The sequence below is a fragment of the Heloderma suspectum genome, chromosome 1, assembly GCF_057233095.1.
Source record: "Heloderma suspectum isolate Gila_16-S chromosome 1, 16-S_ref, whole genome shotgun sequence".
NCBI lineage: Eukaryota > Metazoa > Chordata > Lepidosauria > Squamata > Helodermatidae > Heloderma > Heloderma suspectum.
The window spans coordinates 133,535,988-133,563,795 of record NC_139458.1 but is presented as its reverse complement, the minus strand read 5'-3'; the positions used below and the strand labels follow the sequence as shown (position 1 = coordinate 133,563,795).

The 27,808-nt window shown below is 44.2% G+C and overlaps 1 protein-coding gene and 1 non-coding gene across 3 annotated transcripts in view; one reads left to right on the top strand and one right to left on the bottom strand.

Moving 5' to 3' along the window:
* Positions 1-20,926, top strand: part of LOC146357917 (acyl-CoA 6-desaturase-like) — a 43,953-nt gene extending 23,027 nt beyond the window's left edge. The window contains exons 6-13 of one of the 2 annotated variants that reach the window (XR_014784863.1): positions 5,397-5,457; positions 6,221-6,297; positions 6,500-6,597; positions 8,409-8,505; positions 10,600-10,679; positions 11,589-11,714; positions 13,142-18,179; positions 18,386-20,926. Coding sequence is in view for 1 of the 2 variants with exons in the window: in XM_084813316.1 (XP_084669442.1) it covers positions 5,397-5,457; positions 6,221-6,297; positions 6,500-6,597; positions 8,409-8,505; positions 10,600-10,679; positions 11,589-11,714; positions 13,142-13,193 (591 nt within the window). In the remaining variant the exon portion in view is untranslated. Of the gene's footprint in view, positions 1-5,396; positions 5,458-6,220; positions 6,298-6,499; positions 6,598-8,408; positions 8,506-10,599; positions 10,680-11,588; positions 11,715-13,141 lie in introns of both variants that reach the window. The other variant, XM_084813316.1, reaches the window with a different exon arrangement.
* On the bottom strand, positions 1,076-1,147 carry TRNAA-UGC (transfer RNA alanine (anticodon UGC)). The gene has a single exon. It is a non-coding gene; the product is annotated as a tRNA-Ala (tRNA).
* Positions 20,927-27,808: the final 6,882 nt, after the last annotated feature.

Here is a 27,808-nt window from a genome sequence, read left to right as displayed (position 1 = left end):
GCTTTTTAGTGTGTGTGTGGGAGAACCCAAGCAGGCAAGACAGTGTTCTATACAACGATGAACTGTTTGATGAAGAAAGGGAAGAGAGAGAAATCACTCTCTCAAAATACTATAGGTGAACTCTTTTCCATGGAAGCATATGCCACGGTAAACCTGCTAGGCTTCAGGTGCCACAAGACACCACTGCCCTCTGGAAGAGGATTTCTAGTGAAATTTATGGGCAGGGGGTTCCAGAAAAATAAACCAAATATTTATTCCCACGATGCATAAATAATTTAGGGCACAATCCTACGCATGTTTACACAGAAAAAAGTCCCACAACTCCCAGCATTCCCCAGCCAGCTCTGCATAGCTCTGCATATTTTTCTTTTAAATTAAAAGAAAAATTTAGATTTTTCTGTCTAAATATGCATAGGACTGCACCCTTACAGCATTTATTACCATACAACGTTTGATGGTCACCAGGCTGTTTAGAAGGATGAGAAAAATTCATGGAGAACATGTCTACCATTGCCTGTTAGCTGCAATAGCTAGAAATTAAGGTTTCATGTGCCAAGGATACCAGACGACCAAGTCAAACAACAGCAGTTGGCTGCCCCCATCATGCCCTTATTGTGCGTTTCCCTGTGGTACTTGGCTGACCATTAGTAGACACACAGCACTGGGCTAGGTTGAGTTTCAGTTTGACCCAGCATAGTAATTCTTATGTTCTCATGCGCATCAGATCAGGGGTGGAATTCAGGAGCAGGTGGCTGCCTAGCTATTTTAAAGCAGGGGTGTGCAACATGTAGCCCTCAGCCTAATTCCTTGTGGCCTTCGGCCTAATTTCAAAAGCCCTCTACATGCGATTACTTCAAACCTGTGGCAAGAGCAATCTGTCCCTTTCTGGGCAGCCTGCTGGGCAGGAAAGAAGAGGGTGTGAGAAAACGGGGTGGCAGAACAAGAGAGACTATAGGAACCAAGGAAGTTGCCTTATACTGAGTCAGAGCATTGGTCCATCTAGCCCAGTACTGTCGACACTGACTGGCAGCAGCGGCTCTCCAGGACTTCCTGCAGAAGTTTTTCCAGCCCTACCTGGAACTGCCAGGGATTGAACCTGGGACAGCCTGCATGCAAAGCAGGTGCTCTACCACTGAGCTACAGCTCCTCCCTTGATAAACACGGCAGCCTGCTCACTTTTGGTTCTGGCCCTGCCCACCACTGACATGCGGCCCCTGACAGCTTACCCATGATGGGATGTGGCCCTCGACAGAAGAAACGTTGCCTAGCCCAGTTTTAAAGGGCAGACCTAGCCTATCTAGCTGCTATTATCATGGGGTCTCAGTATTTACCCTTTTACAGAAAACAACGGAAATATTTAGACAATAAAAATCCACTGCAAAGTGGGTAAAATTTTCTAGCTTGTCTTGTACTTTTATAGATGCTTAATTCTTTGAGACAATGCTACATAGATGCATATGTTTTGTGACATAGAATGTGTAGTTTGTGGATGAGAATTATATGCTTGAGTTACTGACTCTGTGCATGTTTGAGTTCTTGCTTTGTGCTTGTGAAACATTGTACTAGTGTGGATTATTATGATAGGCTGATAGCAGTGAGCAGCCTCATACCATCTCTGGGGACTACCTTCCTCTTGAGTTGGCATTGACAGGCATACTTGAGAGGGCTTTCTCCTGTGTCACTCCTAAATCTGCTTTTAGAAGAGGTGGCAAGACACGTCTTTTTTAACTTGGCCTTTTAAATTGTTTTTAGTGGTGTTGATTTTACTGTTTAGAAATGATTTGATTCATTATTAGTTTTTGTTTTATGATCTTATTCTGATCTGTTGTATACCACTTCAATTAATATTTTTTTTACAGAGAAGTGGTATAAAAATATTATAAGTAAATAAGCATTCTGCCCCTCCTCTAAGCCTCTCTGAATTCTGGAGTGCTTCCAGATGCAGGTTTTATTGTGCAATAGCCATGTCTCAAACTCGGAGCTTTTATCCTGAGATTGAGATTGCTCCTTCACAGAAGTTTGTGGGCTCTTTACATAACACTGTGACCCTGCCGTGACCCTCCTGCACTAAATGCCCTTTGTTCCGTTTTTAAATAGATAATGAGCTATCAAGTTACTCCACTTGTGTTCCGCTTGAGTTCCCTCCATGAAAAGAGTAAAAGCGGCAAGAAGAGGAGCCAGATCAGTGAATGACATGGAAGACTCAGATATGGGGGGATGGGGGGAAAGGTGAGGGGGAAAAGGACGTGGGTGAAAAAGGGAATCATTGTGATCTTGCATTTAAAATGGAAGCAGAAATCCCTGTTTTAAATGCAGGATTTCAGGCTGGTGTAGAGATGCCCCCAGTTGTAGCCATCCTGTGTTTTCACATACCTCCTTCCATCTTTTTTTTACCACAGGAAATCTGTTAAGGAGGATAAGAACAAAATACCAGTGCAATCTCTTTGCAGGAGTGGATTTAAAAAATGTGCAGTTGAGGCACACTGGGAGGTGTTGTTCCTGGGGAAGGTGGAGGACGTCTTGGGGAGACCCCTCCTTTCTTTACCCCTTGCCTTGCATTTCTAGTTGCAGAGCCATTTCGCATCCTGCATGGCAAGTCCTCTAAGAGCTTTTACTTCCTTTCCTACCTTTTGCCTCCTTGTGTTTTGTTTCCTAAATCTTTTCTTTACAACAGTAACATAACCAAAAGCATTTGAGGTCATCCAAAGTAGCTCCTGGGTTTGCCTCTCTGCAGGAGCTCTCAACAACCCCTTAATGAATTGCTTCCTGACCCTTTGTTCTCTCCTGAAATGAACAGATTTGTCTTCATCTCCCTGCCCCCACACTGCAGCTAGCTACTTAATTAAGGGGTTCTACTACACGTTCACTTGTGTGTTTTAAAAATAATTGTGTCCCTGCAGAATTCTGATCTAATGAAATACAAGTATTGGGGGAGAAATATTAAGATGGGGCTGCTTAGTGTTCGCAAGGCATCTCTCCTGTGCAAGCACCGGGTCATTACTGACCCCTAGAGGGACGCCGCTTGCGCTAGCGTTTTCGTGGCAGACCGTAGCGGGGTGGTTTGCCATTGCCTTCCCCAGTCGTGACTACCTTTCCCCCAGCAAGCTGGGTCCTCACTTTACCGACCTCGGAAGGATGGAAGGCTGAGTCGACCTGAGCCGGCTACCCGAGACCCAGCTTCTGCTGGGATCGAACTCAGGTCGTGGGGAGAGCTTCGGTTGCTATACAGCCGCCTACCACTCTGCGCCACACGAGGCTCTAAGGCATCTCTACACCAGCCTAAAATCCTGCATTTAAAATGGGAAATGTTTTCTGCTTCTGTTTTAAATGCAGGATCACCACTTAGTCCCTTTACATGCACTTCCTCCCCACCCACCCCACTTCTCCCCGTATCTGAGTCTTCCATTATCTTTCATTGACCTGGCTCCTCTCCTTGCTGCTTTAACTCTTCACTGAGGAAACTGAAGACACAACGGGGTAATTTGATAGCTCATTATCTGCAACCTATTTAAAAACGGAACCAAGGGCATTTAGTGCAGGAGGGTCACGGCCTCATGTAAAGAGGAAGGAGCCCTCAGTGTGTGTGTGGCGGTGGGGGGCAGTGTGAGACATGTGCTGAGGCTTTCTGTTAAAACACAAGTGCAAATAACAGGAAGGGATTCCCACCCCACCCCAAAGCGTCCCAGCCCCGGGGACATGGAGATAAAGGCAGCCCATCCTTGCTGCTGCTGCTGCTTCTTGGGAAATGATCTTATATATATGGCAGAGCTGCAGTGCTTACTTCTGAGTAAGCATGTTAGTGTCTGGGTGTAATCCTGTTAGGCTGTAATCCAAGGCAGTTGTTTTTGTTTTATTTCTGTGCAACTAACCATTAAAAATAAAAAAGTATAGGTGCAATTTTGAACACTGTACACACACCTGGCAGCTTGATGCTGCTCACCTTTCGCCTGGCTGGCAGCGCTCTGGGGAAGGAGTGGGGAGGAATCCAGGCTTCCCAGGATCAGCAGCAGCCACCAAGGGCAGAAGAAGCGAGGCAAGACGGGAGACAGTGTTGTTTACCAGCTAAGCACATGGATAGGCCAGGCAAAAGGGTGAAGTGCGGGTGGGGGGACAGGAGGAAGAACTTGCTGGAGAGACCCACTCTGGCTCCTTACTTGGCCACAAAAGGATCAGGGGAGGAGGAGAGAGAGGCACTGCCCAGACGGGGGCTGAAAAGCTACCTTTGCTTGCATGCACACATTTTGCCATGCCGAGGCCTTGGCACTTTGGCACGGGCGGAGGGTCGTCTACAGTGGCGCCGAGGGGCATGTGCTTTGAAACGTTGGGAGAAGTGGTAGGAGAGGGGCGGGGACCACATTGTCCACAGGCTGTGGGCGGAACATAGCAAGATGCACACACCCACAAAGACAAGGTGACCCCCTGGCATTAATGGCAATTCTGCTGGCAGCTTGCAGTGGAACAGCAATGCCTGGTAGTGCTGGGAGCCCCCCCTCTGGAAGCAGCCTTGGGGTCCACAGAAACAGCTTAGTCCGGGACCCATGTGGAGGAAGGTGCTGTTTCGGGTGGGGGAGGAAGACTCAGGGCAACCGCTTCAGGAAGGATGGGGATAAGATTACATGAGGCCTGCATACAGTGTGGTCCGTATGTATGTATGAGTCCCAGTATTGGGAAAAAGGCAGGATATAAATAAATATGATGATGGTGATAATAATAATACTGGGTAATCAGACACGTTCCTTACTAACCATTTACGCCCTCTGGCATGATTAAGCACTCGTTGCTATCTGCTATTGTTCTGACATGCCTTACACGGTTTATAATTACACTTCATTTTATTGGCCTTAGTACAATAACTGCTTATTGTGCTCAGTGATTGATTCCCCCCACCCCCGCCTCCTGATTGCTAACGCCTTGTAATAAGACATGCTGGTGTTTTAGCAAACAGACTTTTACCACATCCCTGCCCCTATCCCCCTGCCCTCCCGCCAAAGCAAAGGTAGCCATGTCGGACAGAAGAAAATGTCCAAAGTCCATGTGATACCTTTATTAGGCCAACCAAAACATCACCCCCCAAAATCTGTGCAAGCTTTTGAGATCCCCAGATCTCTTCACCAGGCAAAATGTTATAAAAGGCTGTGTGGGCGGGGGGGAGAGGGAGGGAAAAATTGTGACTAGATGGTGATGTCAGATTGTATGCAAGGTCAGACAAGTCCCAAGCTTTAGTGCGGGAGGAGAAGTCTTCAGGTATTCACCATCTAGTCAGTTTTTTCTCTCCCCTCCCCACCACAGCCTGCCCCAACTGTAAGTGGAGGGGTCTTGGCAAATTTCCCTGGGAAGTGAGTTCCACAATTTCAGATCCACCACTGAGAAGGTCCCATTTCTTTCTTCTCCTTCAGTACGGAAAGAAGAAGCTGAAATTCCTCCCTTACAACCACCAGCATGAATATTTCTTTTTTGGTGAGTATCCCTGTTTCCTTCCACTTCACTACATGTAGAGAAGGCAAAAGACAGGGGGCATGCTTACATTTTCTTCCTGCTTAAACATAGTTATTCTTTGCTCCACGTGGCATATGAAGATCCCCCTTGCACGTATACAGTGTGCAGCAATAGAGTAACGTCCCTTTCAGTCACATGTGAGTTTCCATGGCATTCCATGTTTAAAAATTCACCGAATCCAGTCAGGACCATGCTTTACATTTTCAGAGCATTATTTCACTTTTATCCCATCCATTCTCCAAGAAGCTTAAGGTAGTTCTTCTCCCTTCTCCTATTTTATCCTCATAACAACCCTGTGCAGTAGCTTAGGCTGAGCGGTAGTGACTCAGCTTCATGGCTGAGTGGGGGCTTGAACCTGGGTTTCCTGAGCCAACAGGAACCACTATACCACACTGGCTGTCATGCAGCTCCATAAAATTTGGACCTCCACTATAGAATAAATAGAGCTGGTCTATAAACTGTAATTAAATTGGTTACAAAAGAGGTCATAGAAGTGGCTGCAAATACAAGCTATAATCCTTTCTGGAATGGTCCAGTGGTAACCTAAACTCTTTAACGTCTTGATATGTTGGAGAGAACACAGAAACAAACAGAATCTCTTCCTTTCTTCTTCTTCCTGAGAGAGAGTACTTCACTCCAGACTTTATTATTGTTTTTATCCAGCCCTGGGCGTCCATTTTATGCTTCACCCTGCCTCCTCTAATGCTTCTGCTTTTCCTTTCAGTTTTTCCACCTCTCCTCATTCCAGTTTACTTCCATATGCAAATCTTCACGACCATGTTCAAACACAAGTTCTGGGTGGTAAGTGAAAGATCCCCCATGTCCTACATTGCCTTCATGAAACCCCATTTCACTGAAGTCTGATCCTCTGGATGACTCCAAAAAGATCTTACTGGGGGAGGTGAAGAGTTGTCTCTCTGCACATTGTGTGCAAGTGAGCATGGGCACAAGGCGGAGGGAGATGTATTGCCCGCAATGCATAACCTCTCCCTTCTCTCCCTAGGACCTGGCCTGGGCCTTCAGTTATTACATACGCTACTTCATCACATACATCCCATTCTATGGCGTTCTGGGATCCTTGTGTCTCCTCACCTTTGTCAGGTAGGAGGGATAAAGGGTGACCCTCTTTCTGAAGCCTTTCCTTCCAGCAGAGGGCTGAATACATCATAACTGAGAAGTACTCTCAGAGTAACCTAATTGCATTCTTGTCATGTCTTGCTTCTTCACGTCCCTAGATCTTTTCCTGACAGTTATTTACTTACTTACTTACTTACTTACAGCCCAATAGCCAAAGCTCTTGGTCTGCTACACTGTGTTATTAATTCATGTGTTTATTTTAATTACTTACAACCAATTTGTACTTTCAGGGTACAAATCCTTCCAAGGCAGCTTACAAGTTACATAAAGATAGGTTAATAAAATCACAATAATTGGGGGGCGTGGCCCCCAAATTATAGAATGATCTCCCAGATGAGGCCTGCCTGGTGCCAACATGGTTATCTTTTCGGCAACAGGTCAAGACCAGCCCTACGCATTGTCTGTTACCATAATGATAGCTGTCACCATTATGAAATCCCTTGGATTGGGTGGGAGGGGAGAGAGAGAAAGAGAGGGAAGACTAATCAGCCCCCATTCTCATAAATGATACAGGGGTCAATATCTCTGGTATTTAGAGCTCAGTGGAATTCACACATCACTGAAAGCATCCATCGACACCGGAGTTGCACTTGTAGTGAATAGGATCATCTGGCTAAAGGAACCTTGGGGTCATCTATGAATAACAAGGGTTGCTGTGTCAGAACGGGAGTGGTGAATTCACAACCTCTGTGTGGGGCCGAACTTGAACAGACTGAGTCCAGAGTACCCCCGGCATCTTCCATATTTCAGAGACAACCATCAAGCTTTTCCCAACATGGGGAAACCCTACTCGGGGAGTGGGGGTGGCGGATGGGGAAACAGGTGACATGCAATTCAAGGCATTCTGTTGCATTTTATTCAATCTGGACAGTTTCCTCTGCTCTATTAAGGACAGAACATCACTGTGGGAGGCCGCAATCCTATGAAGATAATCAGCAGCATCCGAACTCGGAGGCTGCTGAGTATCCAATGCAGGGCAGGCGGAGCACAGAAGCGATCTTCGCCTCCGCTCTCCAGCCATCCTGCTCTTCTGCTCGAAGGGCGATTTTGTCCATCTAGCAGTGGTGCTTTGGCAGGGAGGAAAGGACACTGGGGCAGCCATAGGAAACATCGTATGGCCACCGCCCCTATCTCCTCCCCTCCCTGCCCCCAAGAACACCCCCTTTTCCCATTTCCATGCTCCCATTTCCAAGCATGGAGACATAGCCAGAACTACACTGGCTACGAGGGGGAGAGGAGTGCAGTTTCTGGGCTCTGAGGTTGGAGCCCTGTTTCTGACCTTGGAGCCCAGAAACCAAGCAATCCTATGTCGCCCCCAGATGCTGTCTGTGGGGACATAGGATTGCTCCATAAATGACTAAATAGATGGATGAAAGTGGCTTGTGACATATGAAAACAGAACAAAGACCAGATATGTTTTCCAGTGGAAATGGTAAAGAACCACTAAGGGCGCAATCCTATGCATGTTTAAACAGAAAAAGGTCCTACAACTCCCAGCACACAGGAATTGTAGGACTTTTTTCTGTCTAAACAGGCTTAGGATTGCACCCTAAGAAATCTTTGTCTATAGAAGGGGGAGGCTCTAATGCAAAGACCACATTGCAAGATTGTTCAGGCGGAATTTTATTTGACCTGCATTATCGGAGTACAGGAGACAAGATACAGTTAACCTCTCCCTTGACCATCGTTTTGCCTATCATTGCTCAGGATTAGTATGTCCAGATATACAAGGCTGAATCTTTGTCTGTGTGTCTTTTTTTCTTTTTTAAATAAAGGTTTATGGAAAGTCACTGGTTTGTTTGGGTCACACAGATGAATCATATTCCAATGGAAATCGACAATGAGAAGCACAGGGACTGGCTCAGTGCTCAGGTAAACATTCATGGTCTGAGTTACTAATTTACTATAGATTATATAGTCTGAGTTCCTAAAATCTTATGCACCGTTATGGATTTGCACATAATGATAAGCCACGCTGAGGATAAGCTGCAATAGATTGGCTGTTTGCTCGCCAACCCATGTCACTCCCTAACATACAACTTCCCGCTCAGCAGCTTACCATAGTTTGTTTCCCCCTCAATGCTCCAGGCTGCTCCCTGCATGTATCCAAGTGTCCTTTGCCTGGTAACCTGTCTTGCCTCTTCATCCCGCTCCCCTCCCTGCTCCAGTCACTACCACTTTTAAGAGCGCTTACTTTGCCACCTTAAAAAAAAATCAGTGCCTCAGGATTGGACAAATGGAGACTTTGTTTTGTTTGTTTGTTTGTTTTGAATTCCCCAGTCCTTTGGAAGTGCACAAGAGCACAGATTCAGCTGGCAAATATGTGTAGTTTTGCCTTGTCAAACTTCCTTGTATGTTTCAGCTGTCAAAGGCAGCACTGAAGTGCTTCTGAATTGCACAAATGGGTTCTTCCTTTCTCTTACTATTATTTCTCCCTAGGTCCTTCACAACTATGTGCAAGTTAGCCTATACACAGCCTCGCCTTGTCAGTTTCCTTGTATGATACCTACTCCACTTTGGGGCTCTTTTTGACAGCTGAAACCTATAAAGAAATTGACAAGGCAAAACTAAACCTATTGGACAGTCAAATCTGCACTCTTGCTCACTTACGAAAGAGCAGGGAGAATTAAAAGAAAAAAGACCCCATGTGTGCAATTCTGAGGCACCAATTTGTTTGTTTGTTTTAAAGGTGACTAACGAGTGAGAGTCTTTCCAAAGTGCTGTTTGGGTACTGGTCAAGGGGCAGTCATTGGTGAGGGAGGCTGGAGGTGGCACCCAACACTGTGAAGAGCCACACGGCTTTTTTCCCTGTTCTTGTCAAGCAGCTCTGTAGCCACTTGGCACAAGCCATGGTGCCAGGTTCGAATGGCATGACAAGCCACCTTGAGAATCAGCTATCCTCAACAACACTGCTACAAGCCATGGGTCCTTAGGGTGGCTTGTTTGTGAAAAACAACCCACGCTGAATCGCCTATGCCAAGTTCAGCTGTCACCGAAAGCCATGCTGACACTAACATGGCTCACAACCCACCATGGTTAATCGTGATATGGAAACCCAGTCTCTGTGAGTATCAGTGTCTTTGGCTTCAACTCAACAGAAGGCAAGTTTAATGCTTATTAAACTTGCCTTCTGTTGAGTCTAATAGCTAGGATATCTGACCATGAGGCCCAACTCTGCAAACACTTCCTTCATTCAAAATAAAACTAACTGAGGAGCTGGAACGCCTGATCTCTGCCAGAACTAACCTTTGAAATTACCTTTCCAAGGGAAGCTAGCCCACTTCCCATTCAGATGTTGGTCAATGTCAGATTTTGGACAACTTCGTTACAACCTTCCCGGGAGCTCTCTGCTACCACCTGTGAACAGTGTTGTAGTGGTAAATGTTGAAGTGCGAGTGAACATCATGACATCTCCAAGGAGAGTCCAAAAATACAAGCAGTTGTGTTGATCCATCTCTCTGTATCATATATGCCTTTTATAAAGCTAATGGACCTTACTTGCCCATTTGAGGCCAAGCCACCCCAAAATACTTTGCATTACAACAGGGATAGCTCACAGTAATATATTGTTGCTTCGACCCTGTGAGTCCTGGCTCCACTACACCACTACCTATAAGATACATTTGAAGTGGCTCCTGATTTTACATACTAGAACCACTTCCAACATTACATTTCTTTGTTTGGGTTCCAAAACCCCTCTATACCGATTTAAACATTACAGGGGACATGGGAAGAACGCTTATCTTGTAAGCATTTCACATGACTTCTGTCACGTTTAAATCGGGTGGACCCATGGAAGCCTTTGTGCACATCTAAAAGACTTCTTTGAACTGCAGCCTTAGAGTAGTAGATTGCAGAGTGTGGTACTAGAACCACAGACAATGCCAGGAAAGCAACGTCCACTTGATCTGCTTCCAAGTCTGGGCTTTATACAAATCCAACCTTTTGTCTCTTTGCCTTTTGCAGTTGGCAGCTACCTGCAATGTCGAACAGTCTTTTTTCAATGACTGGTTCAGCGGGCACCTGAATTTTCAAATAGAGCACCAGTGAGTATGCAATGTTTGGATCTGAAGCTTTGTCAGTGAGAATAGACATATGCAATGAAATCATAATCCCCTGGAAAAACAGGGGAACACCAAAAGGGATTACTACTACTACTACTGCTAATTATTATTATTATTATTCCCATTAAATTTTTTTTTTTTGAAATAAGGTTAACAAAATAAAGGAAACAAAAAAAGAAAAAGAATGTACATAATAATAAAAAATCAAAATCACTAAAGAAACAAAGGAATTCAGTAATTATAAATCTTAGGCTATAACTGATATGATGATGATTACTTTTCCATCCCGCTTTTCCGCACTAGGTGCCCAAGGTTGCTAAAAATAATAAGAAATAAAATTACAATATGATCAAAACACGCACATCACACATAGTGCAGGTGTTTGTCATAAAAAAACAAACCATTTGCTCAGGACATGACGGCACTAAACAACTTTTGCTAATAGTTCAGTGCTGGACACTGATGATGCCCCTTTCTCTTAGCCATGCACACCTGCAGCAGAATAAGGGGGGTAGAGGTGACGGACTGGGCTGCTCTCTTTCAGGCTACAAGAGGGTTTGCCATTTTTGAATGCTTCCCCACGTAAAAACAACTCCCAGCAAGAACTAATACATCAGGGAGAAAGGTTCTAGCCCAGCCTGCTCCTTATGGCGCTAGTTTCCTCCTAGCTTATGTTTATTTTTCACACAGGGGAGCGTTCAAACATATGATCAGCCACCTGCAGTCTGAGGTGGTACAGTCTATTCTGCCACCTCAGGACTCTGCTACCTCATTTTGCTGCTGGTGTAGGCTAGGCCTTGTTTCTGTAAGCAGAGGCGCAAGGGGGCACAGTGTATTTTAACCAGGACTGCTGTTCCAGGGGTTCCCTCATGTTTTCTCCTTTTATTTTAGCTTGTTTCCCACAATGCCGCGCCACAACTACCACAAGATAGCACCACTGGTGAAGTCACTGTGTGCCAAATATGAAGTCGCATATGAAGAGAAGTCTCTTCTGAAAGCATTCTCAGATATTGTTGGGTAAGAATTGTGATAGGGTTGTCCATCCATCCACCTACTCTTTAGTGATTCTAGACAAGACCGCAAGACATCATAAGGCCTGCAGGTCATATCCAGCCCTCCCAGAAAACCATCTCCCAACCACAGAAGTGCTGTGCAGACAAATGGCTGGCCCACCACACACTAGCAGACTTGGGGGACCTCTGCATCAGGGCCAGGTTAGGCCTGCAGGGGTTTACCCATCTGGCCTGACAGCTCCTTTCCCTGGCCCTGCCCCCCGTCATCAAGGGAAATGCTCTTATCTCTGATCAGTTGCTGGTCAGAGAGAAGAGCTTCTACCTGCAGGGCTGAGGGGGCGGGGCCAGGGAAAAGAGCTGCCGAGTGATTCAGTCCTGCTTCCTTCTGAGTAGTCATGCAGAAGCTTCCCCTGCTTACTTGTGAGTCAACATGATTCTTATGCTTGCTTCTGAGTAGAAATGCTATTTGAAAGCTCTGCTGAGTGATTTCGTCCTGCTTCCTCCTGAGCCTTGTCCAGCAGAGGCTTGTCCTGCTTATTTCTCAGTAGACATGCAGAGGTGTGTCCTACTTGTGAGTAGGCATGCTACTCTGAGTAGACAGGCTTCCTACTATAAATTGGTAGCAGTAGAAATTGGCAAGGGGTGGTGGATGTTTTAACCCCACCTACTTTTGCCCTTGCCCTCATCCACTACAGAGAATGCGGGCCCTGAGAGCTTCTCCGAAATGGAGTTGGGCCCTTGGATTGAAAAAGGTTCCCCACCCCTGCTCTACATGGAGAACTGGGATGGTGGGATGCCTCCCATTGCATGTACACCATCACATGCAAAATAGGCAGTGCACATGCTCAACCATATGCTCCAAATGGAATGTTTTCCTACCTGCTTCTTTCCAGAGAAAAAAAAATAACATGAATATGGTGCCTGAGCATATATAGGGTGTGCCATTCAGCTTACTATCTCTCAAGCCAACCTACCTTGCAGGGTTGTTGTGTGTGCATGTGGGGTGGATGGAAGGGAATGATGTGTGTGTCCTGAAGCTTTTGGTGGCAGAGCAAGATACAGATGCAACAAATACGTTGTTAATTAAAAAATTACCAAGGATTGAAAAGGGAGAGAGAGGTAACGCATGGGCTGCTTGATGCCAGTCACCTTCACAGGCATGGCGGCGGCCCTTTACGATACACTGGGACTGCCCAAAAAGATGTCACTCAAGACAAACGAATGTGTCTTGCTCATTAAAGAACCAGTGGAATTCACCATCAAGTGATTGCAAGCATCTCCTATAAGACCAGATTTGGGAGGAGGGGTGTCGTATTGGCTTCCAGAAGGGTTGGGGCCAAATCTGGAAGTGAATGTTTCAGCCTAGAGTCCATGATAACACTGTAATCTCATGCCTCTCTTCTTCTCCCCCCTCTCTGCTTCCTTCTGTAGGTCCCTAAAGAAATCTGGCACACTCTGGTTGGATGCCTACCTCCATAAATGAAGCTGATTTCAAGGAGGGGGAAGGAGTTAGCAGTGGGCAGGGGTGGGTGGGGGTCACATGTCTGTTCTTATCGTGGCATTCCAGTCTGTATCTGTGTATGCAGTTTGAAGGGAGTGTCCTGTTATTGTGAAATTGATGCTGGGGTGGGTTTGGGGAACCTGTTTAAAATCAAAGAGGGTTTCAGATTGGGGTACCGTCCGTAGACTAGGGGATGAATTGAAAACACTAGTCTTCTTAACACTCGATGGCTGAACGTTGGCCCAGTAGGTTGGGCACTTTTAGGGAGGGCAGACAGGGAAGTGAATAAGCACATTGGCAGAGAGACTCCGCCGGTCCCCTTCCTGAGACTTACATTACTATAGTCCCACCGTCAGTCTCTCAGGCACTAGGTTCACATGCACAGATGTTTTTTAAAAAGCAGTCCAGCTTCAGGAAGCTTCTGCATCTGTTTGAACTGCAAATAAATACAAGGAGAACAGCTGGCTCCTTTAAAGAAATAACCTTAAATCAACTTGGGTTTCATTCCCCTGAATAATGCTGGCACCAGAGAGGACAGAAAGGCGATAAGTTTAATAATAAGAATATTTATTATTTGTGAAACCCCCCAAAACACAAAACTGGGTGCTTTACACAACACATAAAAATACAGGCCCCACCTGATGGGCTTATAATCTGAGACAATTTTTTTTTTTAGCTGAAATAGAACTTTAAAAAAATCCAATAACGAACTATTCTCACCCATCTAATGAAGAATTGGGGGGGGGATTCTCTACTCTCAGCTCCCCTAAAGGAGAATTCAAAGGCACAGCTACAAGCCTCAAGTCTATGTCAGTCTGCTTTGTTCAGAACCCTGCTGGGGCTTTGCATACGTATGGATGGGTGTGTTTGTGTGCATGCATGTTGTGCATGTATGTGTTTCCTGACTTCTCCCTCTCTCTGATTGCCACACTGCTTCAACACAACGACATGGACTGGCCTTGCACTAAACTTTCTGCAGGTCCGTTCCCATTCTCTACAGTGGAGCTGCACAAAGCTGTGCAGTGCCCATTCACCACGGATCAGCCAGCCCAATCCAACTGGGGGCCATGGCCCATGCGTGCGTGGGAGCAGACTTTCATGTGTGCATCCCTAAATGGGTAGGGAATCATGCACATAAATAGCTGCTGCATGTGCGGTTTATCAGCATATGCAGCTTCAGTTAGAGACTGGATTTCAGGATGGGCAGCAGCAGGAACTTGTATTTAGTCTTCTCCTACTCTCTACTGCCTGAAAAGCTGACTGGTGATATTCTTAATCCCCAACCAGTGCTGTGCATGCATAATTTTGGACTGGGCCAGTAATTTGGGAGCTCACATCATCATTCTGACCATAGCCCCAGCTTTTATAAGGGCCTGGCATGAAACAGAAAGTCATCTCTGCTGAAGAGAGGGACTTATCTGAAAGATCAAGATTGGTTTCCAGATCCATTAACAGTTATAAAATTCTTGCTAACTCTTGTATAGTATTACCATATAGAACTGAGGTCATCCACCATATGGAGTTTTACTTCCATTCTCTTTTGCAATGTTTGTCTAGTTCACAGGCTCTGTAACGAACTGAATGGGGCTCAGATCTTTGTTTTTTCCAGGCCCTGCAAAAGGCTACAGAAAGGCCTGAGAATAGAAAAAAAAATTCAGGCAATGCGGCCAATATTTGGGCTGGATCCAGACTTAGTCATACTTAGAGTAGACCCATTGAAATCAAAGGGACTTAATTCAGTTATGACTTAAGTCCCATCAATTTCAGTGGGTTATGACTTGTCCCATTGAATTCAATGGGTTTACTCAACGTATGTCTAAGTCTGGATCTAATCTATTGCATTTACTTGCCTGCAAGCACTATGGAGTGTTTTCTAAAAAGTGAGTAATGGCTCCCTTTGCCATCTCCACTCCCAAGTCAGTAATGTATGTTGCTGAGAACCAGCTCTCTCTTTATAACTGATGTGAAATTCCACAAACCTTCCAGAAATATGTTCATCATTTGTTTTCTTTGATATAATATTGAGCAACTATCAGTTGTTTGCAAGACATTTGGCACAAGGTTTGCCAAAATCATGGAAAAAGAGAAATGATCATACTGGTCTAGGCAGCTTCTTCATCTAGTTGGCATTTTATTGCCTAGATCTGTTCAATGGAGCTGGCATACATAACACTCCCAATCAATAGGCAAAATGTGGAACAAGCTGTTGCCTTTTTAAAGCCCTGACTGGGAGAGGCTTGTATTTGTTTCCTCCCTTCAGTACTTTGTTCTGTCATCTGGATATTTTTGTGGGCATTTTGATCATTTCCCCTGTGAGTCTAGCTAAGTTTTTAATCTTAAATTTAGGGTATTTTCATACATAGGTCTTATTGTGAAATCTTACACATGTTTACTCAGAAGCAGTCCCCATTAAACTCAATGAGACTTACTCCCAGGTGTGCATAGGATCGCAACTGCAATTGCCTTTTGAGTCTCTCTTACACTGTTCATGTAAATGTTTGTTTGATCATTCATGAAAACAGAAAAGGGGGGAGATGCTTTTTTAAAATGCAAATGACCATTTTCCACAGGGAAGTCTGTTGCAACAAAAACAACAAAAAAGTATTGTGGCATCTTAAAGACTGACAAATTTATTTATGCCAGAATAAATTTATTAGCCTTCAAGGTGCCACAAGACACTCTGTTGCAAATGAGAATGTTGGCTTTACATTCTCCTTTTAAAAACTAAGGGAGCAATCCTGTGGCCACTAGTCAGCGGCTAGACGGCCATAGGATACCTCGGTTTCTGGGAACCAACCTTGAAGCCTGCGCTCTGAGGTCGGTTCCCTGAGAACTGACCTTCCCCACCTCTCGCACTGCCTCACAGGCAGCTTGGAACGGCTCCACACTCAGAAGAGGAGCATGGAGCGGTGAAAATGTGGACTACCTGGGGTGTTCTAGGGTGGGGAAGGCGGAAATGCTGGTACGACACATCCTATGTGTTATCTGGCAGCAGCTTCCCCCGCTCCGCCTTCCCGTGGCTAGACAGCCGAAATCAGCTGTCTAGCCACAAATGCAGGGTGGCTGAAGCGCAGAGGGGACGATCCCCTCCGTGCTTCTCCTGCCCTGCATTGGATAGGCTGTCGCCTCCAAGTTTGGAGGCAGCCACCTATCCCGATTGGATTGCACCCTAAATAAATCAGTAGACATTTTGGATGCTTCCAGATGAAGCTTTTATGGTGCAATTGCCCTTTCTCATTCATGGGATTTTACGGGGGGCAGGAGGGAGACCCAGATGTCATCGTCTTCCACTCGTAACCCTCCCATGTTTTCCTATCACTTCTTCCATCATTTATCTTAATGCAGAAAACCCATTAAAGAGAAACAGATGGAACTGCTCTGCAGTGCCTTCAGTTTGGTAGCACTAGGAGCCCTCCAACCAATGTGTAAAAAGCCACTGTCTCCACAACCCAGTTGCATGTCATATGAAAAAATCTTTCCTCTGTCCAATTGTAAATGTAGGATGACCACATGGCTTAAACAAGTATCTTTCCACCTCATTGGATAGCTTCTTTCATTTACCCAACTGTAAATGAGAGTGTTCACCCAGGGCTGCTCCAGAAACTGCTGAAGATGGTTCTTCCTTGGGCCATTTCACCTAACAGATTTCTAATCTATCCATACTGAGAGTTACACCATTCCTGGGGGGACATATCTGTATAGACAAAAAAGTGACTGGAGAGATTACAGGTAGGTTTGGAAACAATTTACTGGGAAAAGTTCAGGAGACCTAGGGTCAAACACCTATTCAGCCATGAGGCTCAATGGGTGAGTTTGGGCTAGTCACTCTCAGTCAGCCTAACTTAGTGCACAGGGTTGTTGTGAGGGGAAGAAATGGGATAAGCCCCCCTGAGCTTGAAGGTAGGGCAAGATACAAATATAACAAATAAATATGCTCATGTGAGCATGCTCCCAGGGAACGCTGGAAATGCTCTCATAGACAACCACACTGATTCTTTTGAGCCAGCCCTTGGATGTGTCAGAACAGTTGCATGTGTGAATGAGATGCACATCTTAGTGGGTTTCTAGGACCTTCTCCACAATTTGTCTTGACTATTCCAACACTATAAATAAAGTACACTGTACATTCACTTGCACGACTCATGACCAAATTCAAATCCCAGTAGACCATGAGGGCAAAAGCACCTCATTGCTGCCCACACCCAGTGAAATTTTGGATTAGCCCTTCATGACCAGATGTTAATAAGTGAAATTGCAATTGGTCCTAATCTGCTCCTAATACCTATCCAGTGCCTCTTGACCATTTGGCAAGTAATATAAATCTTACTTGCTATGATGTATGTAGCTACTGCAATGGTGGCTTTAGACCACATTTAGTAGAATCTCTACTGTGAATTTGGGAACCTCTGGTTCCAGAATTAGCAGGAACATTCCACATTTTGTAAGCTTCTTCAAATAGAATATAGGAAATGAGTTAAAGTGACATTGTGGGTTAACACAATTACATATTGCCTTAATCTCTCTGGGCATGACCAAGGCAAGCATAAGCATTTTTAAGTCCCATTGATTTAAATGTGAATGATTTAGGCACATAATTTAATACTAACTCATATAAGTGCTTAAGTTTGGCTGAGTCATGCCATCTGCCTCTTCCGGTTCTGTGAATGTATTTCATTTTCTCTGCTTCAGCAGAAATGAGCACAAAAAAAAGTGTACTGTAGCATCTCCTATGCAGTCTTCCAAGCAAACAGCTCATTTGATCTGAAGTCTTCTGATTTCTTCGATGTTCTCCCAGCTTTGGTTCCAGAACAATTTTTTTCTATCATAACTTGCAGCACTCTGCCCCAGCCACCTAATCTCCTTGTGTTCCATCTTGCTTGGATGTTTCCTATTTGCTTAGCTCAGAGGAGCCCTGGAAAGCTGGGAATTCTCAAGGCAGTAGCCATATTCTCATCAGTTTAGGGGAAGGTTTAGTGTATTATTAACGTACAAATGCCAATAAGAGACCTTGTACTGCCAGTGTCTCTGGGAAATGGCAGTTGCATCTTCTGATAGCTGTAGGTAAGCATTATTTAGAACAGACTTCCCCAAACTGGTATCCTCCAGCGGCCATGCTAGCTGGGGGTGGTAGGAATTGTAGTGCAACACATGTGGAGGGCACCAGATTGGGGAAGGTTGATTTAGAACAAATAATGTTGCTGGGACAATCCACAGATATAGCGGCCAGTGAACAGCTGTACAGAGAAATTTTTGGAGTGAAAATGTAATATCATTAAGAGAACAATACAGGTATAGGAAAGGGCCTCATAGATTCTCTTCCTCCCTTTACTAAGACAAGCCCAACGGCTGCTTCTATTCAAACCATTCTTGTTAATGAAAAAGCAAAAAAGAATTTAAAAAAATGACTAATTGAAATAAATGTTAGCTTTTGCATTTGGGATATATTCTGAGTGTTCTGTTTCATTGCTCTTGTTGGAAGTCAACATTCCTCTCTTCCCAAAAGATCAAAGCAGCAACTCTGTAGTAGTGGACAACGCATGTTAAGTAGTAAATCCAAATGTACTAATACTGGGAGTCCTGTGTTCACTTTTCTGTCTGGTTTGCCGCTCAAAGTAGTCCCAGCTGAGTTACATTCTAAAAGCTGTGTGTTTCCTTTGGTTAGACTTGTCTTGCATATCATTAGCATAAAGTATGTTTGAACTTAGCTGCATGGTGTGAAAACTGTATTTACTTAGGGCAGTGGGTGAATTTTCCCATTTGCAGTTAAATAGCTTGTTTTTTCTACTTTCAAAGTCTTCCACTTGGGGAAAACTGAGCTCCGAGATCTCTGCATAGTATAACACCAAAATCTTTTGCTGGGTGATGAAATCAAGATATGTGGAAGCATATGCAATTTCCACAGTGCATTTATTTTTCTAACTAGATGGCCTAGGCTGTTCATTGAGATTTACTGAGACTAATAGGGTAATATACTCTGGGCTTATTTAAGCAATGTAGGAGGTCAAAGCTTCAGATGGATTGGTCATTAATCAGGCAAAAGCAAGCAATTTCAGCTGAGTTGAATGTGTTTGTAAACTCAACCCTAGCATTCAGGGCTCTTTAGGGTGTGTTTATACAGAAGTAAAATGCATGGCTGGAAAAAAAAAATCATTCTCTCTCTCCCCTCCAGGCAAGATATAATGTAGTGGCATATTGAATACTTCACTTTTTAAATTACTTGTTTTCATGAAGAATTATTATTAAATAAGTAAAGAAGTAATTTTGCCATAATTCAGCCATTTTGTTAGGCAATGGAATGTTAGAAAAAAAAGGTCATATTCTGTGAATTACTGCTTTTGTAGCTGTTGGAAGGTTCAAAAGTTAAATAGATGCAAGCATTCCATTCTCAAACCCTTGGGAACATGGATCAAAGAACGTACAGGGGAAGCAGGCTGAGCATGTGAGAGGGGAAGATGCAATGTGAGTGCGAAAAAAATAGTAAAAGAAAAGTACAGACACAAGCGAGAAGCCAGATTGCTTCAAATTCTGACCAAGCAAGTCTAGTTAAATAACATGCGAATAATGTTGCAAGGATGCACTAGAGAAGAAGAGAGAACATTTTAAAAAATCATTTGCATTCTCTCTGGTTTAGATCCAGAAATCCTCTTATGCAGGACTCAGGACACAGCAGGCTGCATACCATTCCACTTAGCGGCTGAGTCTTTAGTCTGTTAGCTAAAATTCAGTCCCCACTTCCCAAACAGATTATCACTGCTGTCAGACCTGCACACCGACACCATGGTATCTGATGAAGTAAAAGAAAGTCCTCACTGATTTCAATAAACCTGTGTTTCTGAGACCCAGTTCAAAAGCTCAAAAAACACCTGGTTTGCACAACACGCCGGGCTCACTGTGGGTTACTTAACCCACATTGAGTCACACCATGTGCCAGGTGCCATTTTGAATATGCAGCCCCCAATGGAGTTGCAGCGTGTCATGTGAACCCGCCCATCGGGGTTTATGCTAGAATTAACCCTCACATAACGATACAATAAACGGAGGTCTTCTTAGGACTGCACCATCTCAGAATGCAGGCAGAGGACTCTATGTTTGCAAACCCCACTGCATCAAAAATATTATTGCATGTGGAAGGTTAGCATATCAGGGAGAAAGCTTACCAGATGTATGAAGGTATTTCCCCCCCCCCTTTAATCATAGCACCTGTACATACATAAGAAAACATATAAAAGCTCCCATTTCTTGATGTATTTACATTGATTGTATAAGATCTCTTGAATATGGCTAAAAGTGTGATACAACGCCAATTGCAATCAGGAGGAGTTTGGCAGGCTGCAAACATAGCACATGGCATAACATTTGATTGATAGTTCTAGTGCCCAAATTCAGCTCCCACTTTTAGACATGAAATCTCCACACATGTCAGCTTTCAGTGGGTAAATCACCAAAAGCCTCTGCATCTTTAAATGCTCTGAAAAAGCAAGTTTTCCTTTATCTGCAACAAATTTCTGTCCTGTTAAATCCTGTACATAACAAAATGAAAGTGATTCTAACAATGCCCTTAAACCTACAGTATGGTCTAATCATACTCTAAGAAGGATTTTTTTTACACACGAAAGCATCCAGTTGTATCAGTTCTTAATTCTTTTTTCTTTTCTTTTTTTAGGAAATCAAATTACCTTTTTTAGTGTCTACTATTTAATAAAATCATAGCCGTTGGATATAAAAGTGGTTTGTGTCTTAATTATCCACATTAAAATATCTAATGTCCACACCAAAATACAGGAATATACGTGCCTCTTGTGATTTCGAGATGAGGCTTTTAATAGTGCCATCGGCCTGCCTCCTTCATGGCATTTTATGCAGGATCCAGAGATGGTGGGGTCTTCCACTTGTAACCCTTCCATGTTTTCCCACCATTTCTATCTTTTTTTCTTACCACAGAAAATCCATTAAGGAATAAAAGACAGAGTAGCTGTACAATGGCTTCTAGTGGTTAGTGCCAGGAGGCTTCCAGATAGAAGCACTCTAATACAATCAGTTATATTAGGGAGAATTGATCTGTTCTTCCTAACATAATAAGGGCTTTTCCATGCTGCTAATACAGGGGCTGTTCACACTACACACTAACCCACACTCAGTGGTTGAGTGGGTTGTTGAACCATGAGTGGTTTGTTGAACTGTGGTTTAGCATGTTGTCTAAAGCCAGGACATTTTCAGCAGGTTGGCTTGTTACCAATGCTATGTGGCTTGTTAACCAGCCTGACCAACCCAACAACAAACCATGGGTTCTCAAGGTGGCTTGTTAAAAAAAAAAAAAAGCCACACTGCATGGTTAACAAGCCACCCTGCAGGAAATGTCCTGGGTTCAGACAACACGCTAACCTACGGTTCAACAAACAACCCATGGTTCGACAACAACCCACACTCAACCACTAAGGTTGTATGGAGATAGATGTCAGCCTCCGAACTCAGAGGCTGATGCCTGTCCCATGCAGGGTGGCTACAGCATGGAGGGAATCCTCTCCTTCATGCTCCAGCTGCCCTGCATTTTCGGGTAGATGTACAATTTCGTGCATCTAGCCCGGGATGTCAGAGCAAGGAGGGGAGAGGCTGCACCACACATAGAAAGCCTTGTAAAGAGACTTCCACTGTCTCTTCCCTTCTCTGCTCCCAGGACCATCCCCTTTTCGTCCTCTCCATGCTCCATTCTTGAACGGGGAGAAGTAGCCAGCGCAGAAAGAACCACATTGGCTATGAGGGGGAGGGGGCAAGGAGCATGGTTTCTGGGAACCGGTTGGAGCCCTGGCTCTGAGCTCAGTTCCCAGAAACTGAAAAATCCTATGGCCCTCTAGACAGTATCTAGTGGCCATAGGATTGCTCTCTAAGTGTGGATTAGTGTGTTGTGCAAACCCAGTCATTGTAGCAGGACTCCCTTAATTCTGGAGATGATCCTGTCATAATCAGAAAAAGGAACTTTGGAGCTAATTTAGAGTATTTGAACAGATCAGCTTTGAGCCAGCTGTAGATCTGGAAAGTTAATGTTACATTGTGAATTGCATGAGTTTCAACATGAAGCCATACAGAGAAGCATTACAAATGGGAGATGGTGTCGCCTGGACCTCCCTGTAAAAATCTGTGAATGAGGCAGAGTGATTTCACAATAAAACCTTGTCTGGAAGCACCCTTAGAATCAGCTTCAAATTCCATCATAGTCAAAGGCCCTTTTGCTGTTAAGGTCACAAAACAGAAAAGACAGGTTCCCCAATTATGACTCAACAAAAACACACAAGGTGCATGAGACCTTACAGAACTGCACTGTAAAAAGTCATTCGACAGTGGTTTATAAACATGTATAGAAACAAATAAGGCACAATTAATTATGCACACCAAATTACAGAGGAAGTAAATCTTTCCAATGTATATACATTATAACAAACATCAATCTCATATGAAACATATCCATCAATTCCAATATATACACATCATATCAAACGTATCAGTATTGTATTGAACATATCAGTTCATTTTTTTTCACTTCCTAAATATTGTAAATTTTCAGTGGTGTACTGGTCAATTGCATAAGGCCAAATTGCCAGATCTATTATACGCTGTGAGTAAAATAAGTCATCTGGAGAACACGTCAATACTCTCTTGAATATAGAAATTCTGGTTTTCTTGAACTCACTCTTTCCTCAGAATGTGCTTGTGCTCCAAAAGCCAGTCGCCACAAAGGAGCGAATGCTGCCACAGCAGTTGCCACTTTCCATTTCCTTATGCTTCTCTAGTTATTTAGAGAAGGCCATGAGAAGCAATGGGGCATATTTTAAAAAGTAATCTTAAGTTTAACTCCCTTAAGATGATTAGGTTAGAAAGATTATGTCATTGTGGCAAGGGAACTCAAGACAGGAAGACTGTTCCAGAATGACATTATTGCTGCACTTTCATGGAGAAGCTTTCTACAGTTTTGTGTAAGTGCCTTAGGGGTGGAAGGTCTACAGGAGATACCTCAAGAGTTAGGAATATAACCTTTGGAAAAGTTCTAGCAGTCATCCTGTGGTTAGCACAAAAATCACATGCCCATTTACAAATCCTGCTCCGTTAGTGAAGGCCGACATCTGAGGTAGGCAACCTGGTGTCCTCCAGTTCCTTTCATCCCGGACCATTGGTGGGAGCTGTAGCACAAATTATCTGGTCCAAAGCAACATACTGCCTGCCCCTGGCCTACATGAGCTCTTGCGGAGTCTGGGCCATCAGCTGGGGTGGCATCATTGGCTCTATTTCTGATGCTCAGGCATGAGTGTCATTGCTTATGTGGCCAAAATGACACCATTCGTGAACAAGAGGAAGGTATCGGCAACCTTGGGGGAACCAAGAGCCAGTGTGGTGTAGTGGTAGAGTGTTGGACTGGGAGCCGGGAGATCCGGGTTCTAGTCCCCACTCGGCCATGGAAGCTCACTGGGTGACTTTGGGCCAGTCACAGACTCTCAGCCCAACCTACCTCACAGGGTTGTTGTTGTGGGCATAAAATGGAGAGGAGGAGGATTATGTACACTGCCTTGGGTTTCTTAAAGAGGAAAAATGGTGGGATATAAATATAATAAATAAATAAAACCTTGAGGTTTGCAGGTATACAAAAAATCTTTAGAAAAAAAAGCTGTGGGGATCCCCTCCCCCATGAAGACTAAGCATGCTCAGTGGTTGTGGAATGCTGACTAACTATTGGGGGGAAAATGGAAAACAGGGGGAGGGTTGTGGAATCCAAGTGTCATGCATGAGGGCCCAGTCATCTGAAGCCCTGTTCTATGTCCCACCACCTAGAGAAGCTAGGTTGGTGGCTAGTCAAGACAGGGTCTTTTTGGTAGCAGAACCCAGATTGAACTCCCTCCCATGGGAGGTGAGATTGTCCCCCTCCTTGTTCTGCTTTAGATGGGCAGTAAAGACTGTCCTGTTCCATCAGGCTTTTAATGTTTTGCCACACATCAATTTCAGACAAGATTTTATTATTTTGATTTTATTTTAATTCCAGTTTCTGGCTATAGGAATTTTGTTGTACTTTGTGCAGCCTTCTCCAATCTGGTGCCCTCCAGATGTATTGGATTACAAGCCCCATCACCCACATCCAACATACCCAATGTTGGCTGGGGTGATGGGAGGTTCAGTCCAGCACATCTGAGTAGGTTGGAGAAGGCTAACTCAGTGGGTTCTACTGATAGATGGTATTGTTTCTGTTTTACTAGCTGTTTCATCATATTTGAGCTATCATCTGAGAGAGAGAAAAATCAGAAGAAAAATTGAAATCGCAAACAAACATTTCCAGCCCTAAATTCTCCACCTTCTTAGAAATCAGCTGTAATTGGGTGGGTATGTCTATTTGCTGTAATGTAAAGATTATCTCCCCCTTCATGGATCGCTGCCTTGTTGTGGCGAAGGGGCTTGTGTAACTCAGTGAAGCCATAAGCTATGCCATGCAGGGCCACCCAAGACGGACAGGTCATGGTGGAGAGTTCTGACAAAATGTGGTCCACTGGAGAAGGAAATGGCAACCCACTCCAGTATTCTTGCCAAGAAAACCACATGGAACATATCACAAGGTTAAAAGATATGACGCCGGAAGATGAGCCCCTCAGGTCGGAAGGTGTCCAATATACTACTGGGGAAGAGCAGAGGGTATTTCCAAGTAGCACCAGAAAGAGTGAAGCGGCTGGGCCAAAGCCAAAAGGACACTCAGCTGTGGATGTCTCTGGTGGTGAAAAGAAAGTCCGATGCTGTAAAGAACAATATTGTTTAGGAACCTGGAATATAAGATCAGTGAATCAAGGTAAGCTGGAGGTGGTCAAACATGAGATGGCAAGACTGAACATCAACATCTTGGGAATCAGCGAACTAAAATGGACAAGCATGGGCAAATGTAATTCAGGTAACCATCATATCTACTACTGTGGGCAAGAATCCCTTAGAGGAAATGGAGTAGCACTCCTAGTCAATAAAAGGGTGGGAAAAGCAGTACTGGGGTACAATCTCAAAAACGATAAAATGATCTCAGTACGAATCCAAGGCAAACCATTCAACATCACAGTAATTCAAGTCTATGCCTCAACCACTGAGGCCGAAGAAGCTGAGGTTGATCGGTTCTGTGAAGACCTACAACACCTTCTAGAACTAACACCAAAAAAAAGATGTCCTCTTCATCATAGGGGATTGGAATGCTAAAGTAGGAAGTCAAGGAATCACCGGGATAACAGGCAAGCATGGCCTTGGTGTACAAAATGAAGCAGGACAAAGGCTAATAGAGTTTTGTCACGAGAACATGCTGATCATAGCAAACACTCTTTTCCAACAGCACAAGAGGTGACTCTACACATGGACATCACCAGATGGTCAATATCGAAATCAGATTGATTATGTCCTTTGCAGCCAAAGAGGGAGAAGCTCCATACAGTCAGTCAAAACAAGACCTGGAGCTGACTGTGGCTCAGATCATGAGCTGCTTCTTGCAAAACTTTGACTTAAATTGAAGAACGTCGGGAAAACCACTAAACCATTCAGGTATGACCTAAATCATATCCCTTATGAATATACAGTGGAGGTGACAAATAGATTTAAGGGATTAGACCTGATAGACAGAGTACCTGAGGAAATATGGATGGAGGTCCGTAACATTGTTCAGGAGGCAGCAACTCAATCCATCCCAAAGAAAAAGAAATGCAAGAAAGCCAAGTGGCTGTCTGATGAGGCTTTACAAGTAGCTGAGGAAAGAAGGGAAGCGAAAAGCAAGGGAGAAAGGGGAAGATATATCCAAATGAATGCCGAGTTCCAGAGAATAGCAAGGAGACACAAGAAGGCCTTCTTAAATGAACAATGCAAAGAAATTGAGGAAAACAATAGAATGGGAAAGACTAGAGATCTTTTCAAGAAAATCAGAGTTATCAAGGGAACATTCTGTGCAAAGATGGGCATGATAAAGGACAAAGAAGGCAGGGACCTAACAGAAGCAGATGAGATTAAGAAGAGGTGGAAAGAATACACAAAAAAACTATACAGGAAAGATCTGAATGTCCCTGATAGCCATGATAGTGCGGTCACTGAACTTGAGCTGAACATCCTCGAGAGTGAAGTCAAGTGGGCCTTAGGAAGCATTGCTAACAACAAAGTTAGCGGAGATTACAGTATTCCAGATGAGCTATTTAAAACCCTAAAAGATGATGCTGTTAAAGTGCTGCACTCAATATGCCAACAAATTTGGAACATTCAGCAGTGGCCACAAGACTGGAAAAGGTCAGTTTACATTCCAATTCCAAAGAAGGGCAATGCCAAAGTGTGTTCAAACTACCGTACAATTGCGCTTTTTTCACACACCATCAAGGTTATGCTCAAAATCCTACAAGCTAGGCTTCAGCAGTATGTGAACCGAGAACTACCGGAAGTACAAGCTGGGTTCTGAAGAGGCAGAGGAACTAGAGATCAAATTGCCAACATTTGCTGGATCGTGGAGAAAGCAAGAGAATTCCAGAAAAACATCTATTTCTGCTTCATTGACTACACTAAAGCCTTTGATTGTGTGGATCACAACAAACTCTGGCAAATTCTTAAAGAGATGGGAGTACCAGACCACCTTACCTGACTCCTGAGAAACCTGTACGAGGGTCAAGAGGCAACAGTAAGAACCAGACATGGACCAACCAATTGGTTCAAATTGGGAAAGGCATACGACAAGGCTGCATATTGTCGCCCTGCTTATTTAACTTATATGGGGAGTTCATCATGAGAAACGCTGGGTTGGATGAATCACAGGTCGGAATTAAGATTGCCGGGAGAATTATCAACAACCTCCGATATGCAGACGATACCACCCTAATGGCAGAAAGCGAAGAGGATCTCAAGAGCCTCTTGTTGAGGGTGAAAGTGGAGAGTGCAAAAGCTGGTTTGAAACTCAACATGAAAAAAACTAAGATCATGGCATCTGGCCCCATCACTTCCTGGCATATAGAACGGGAAGAAATGGAAGCAGTGACAGATTTTATTTTCTTGGGCTTCAAGATCACCGCAGACGGTTACTGCAGCCATGAAATTAAAAGACGCTTGCTCCTTGGGAGGAAAGCTATGGCCAACCTAGACAGCATAGTCAGAAGCAGAGACATCACCTTGCCGACAAAGGTTCACATAATCAAAGCTATGGTTTTCTCATTAGTAATGTATGGCTGTGAGAGCTGGACTATAAGGAAGGCTGAACACCGAAGAATTGATGCTTTCGAACTGTGGTGCTGGAGAAGACTCTTACGAGTCCCCTGGACTGCAAGGAGGTCCAATCAGTCAATCCTAAAGGAAATCAACCCTGAGTGCTCATTGGAAGGACAGATACTGAAGCTGAAGCTCAAATATTTTGGCCACCTAATGCGAAGAGAAAAATCCCTGGAAAAGACCCTGATGCTGGGAAAGATTGAAGGCAAAAGGAGAAGGGGATGGCAGAGGATGAGATGGCTAGATAGCATCACGGATGCAATGAATATGGACTTGAGCACGCTCCGGGAGAGAGCGGAGGACAGGAAGGCCTGGTGTGCTATGGTCCATGGGGTCACGAAGAGTCGGACACGACTTAA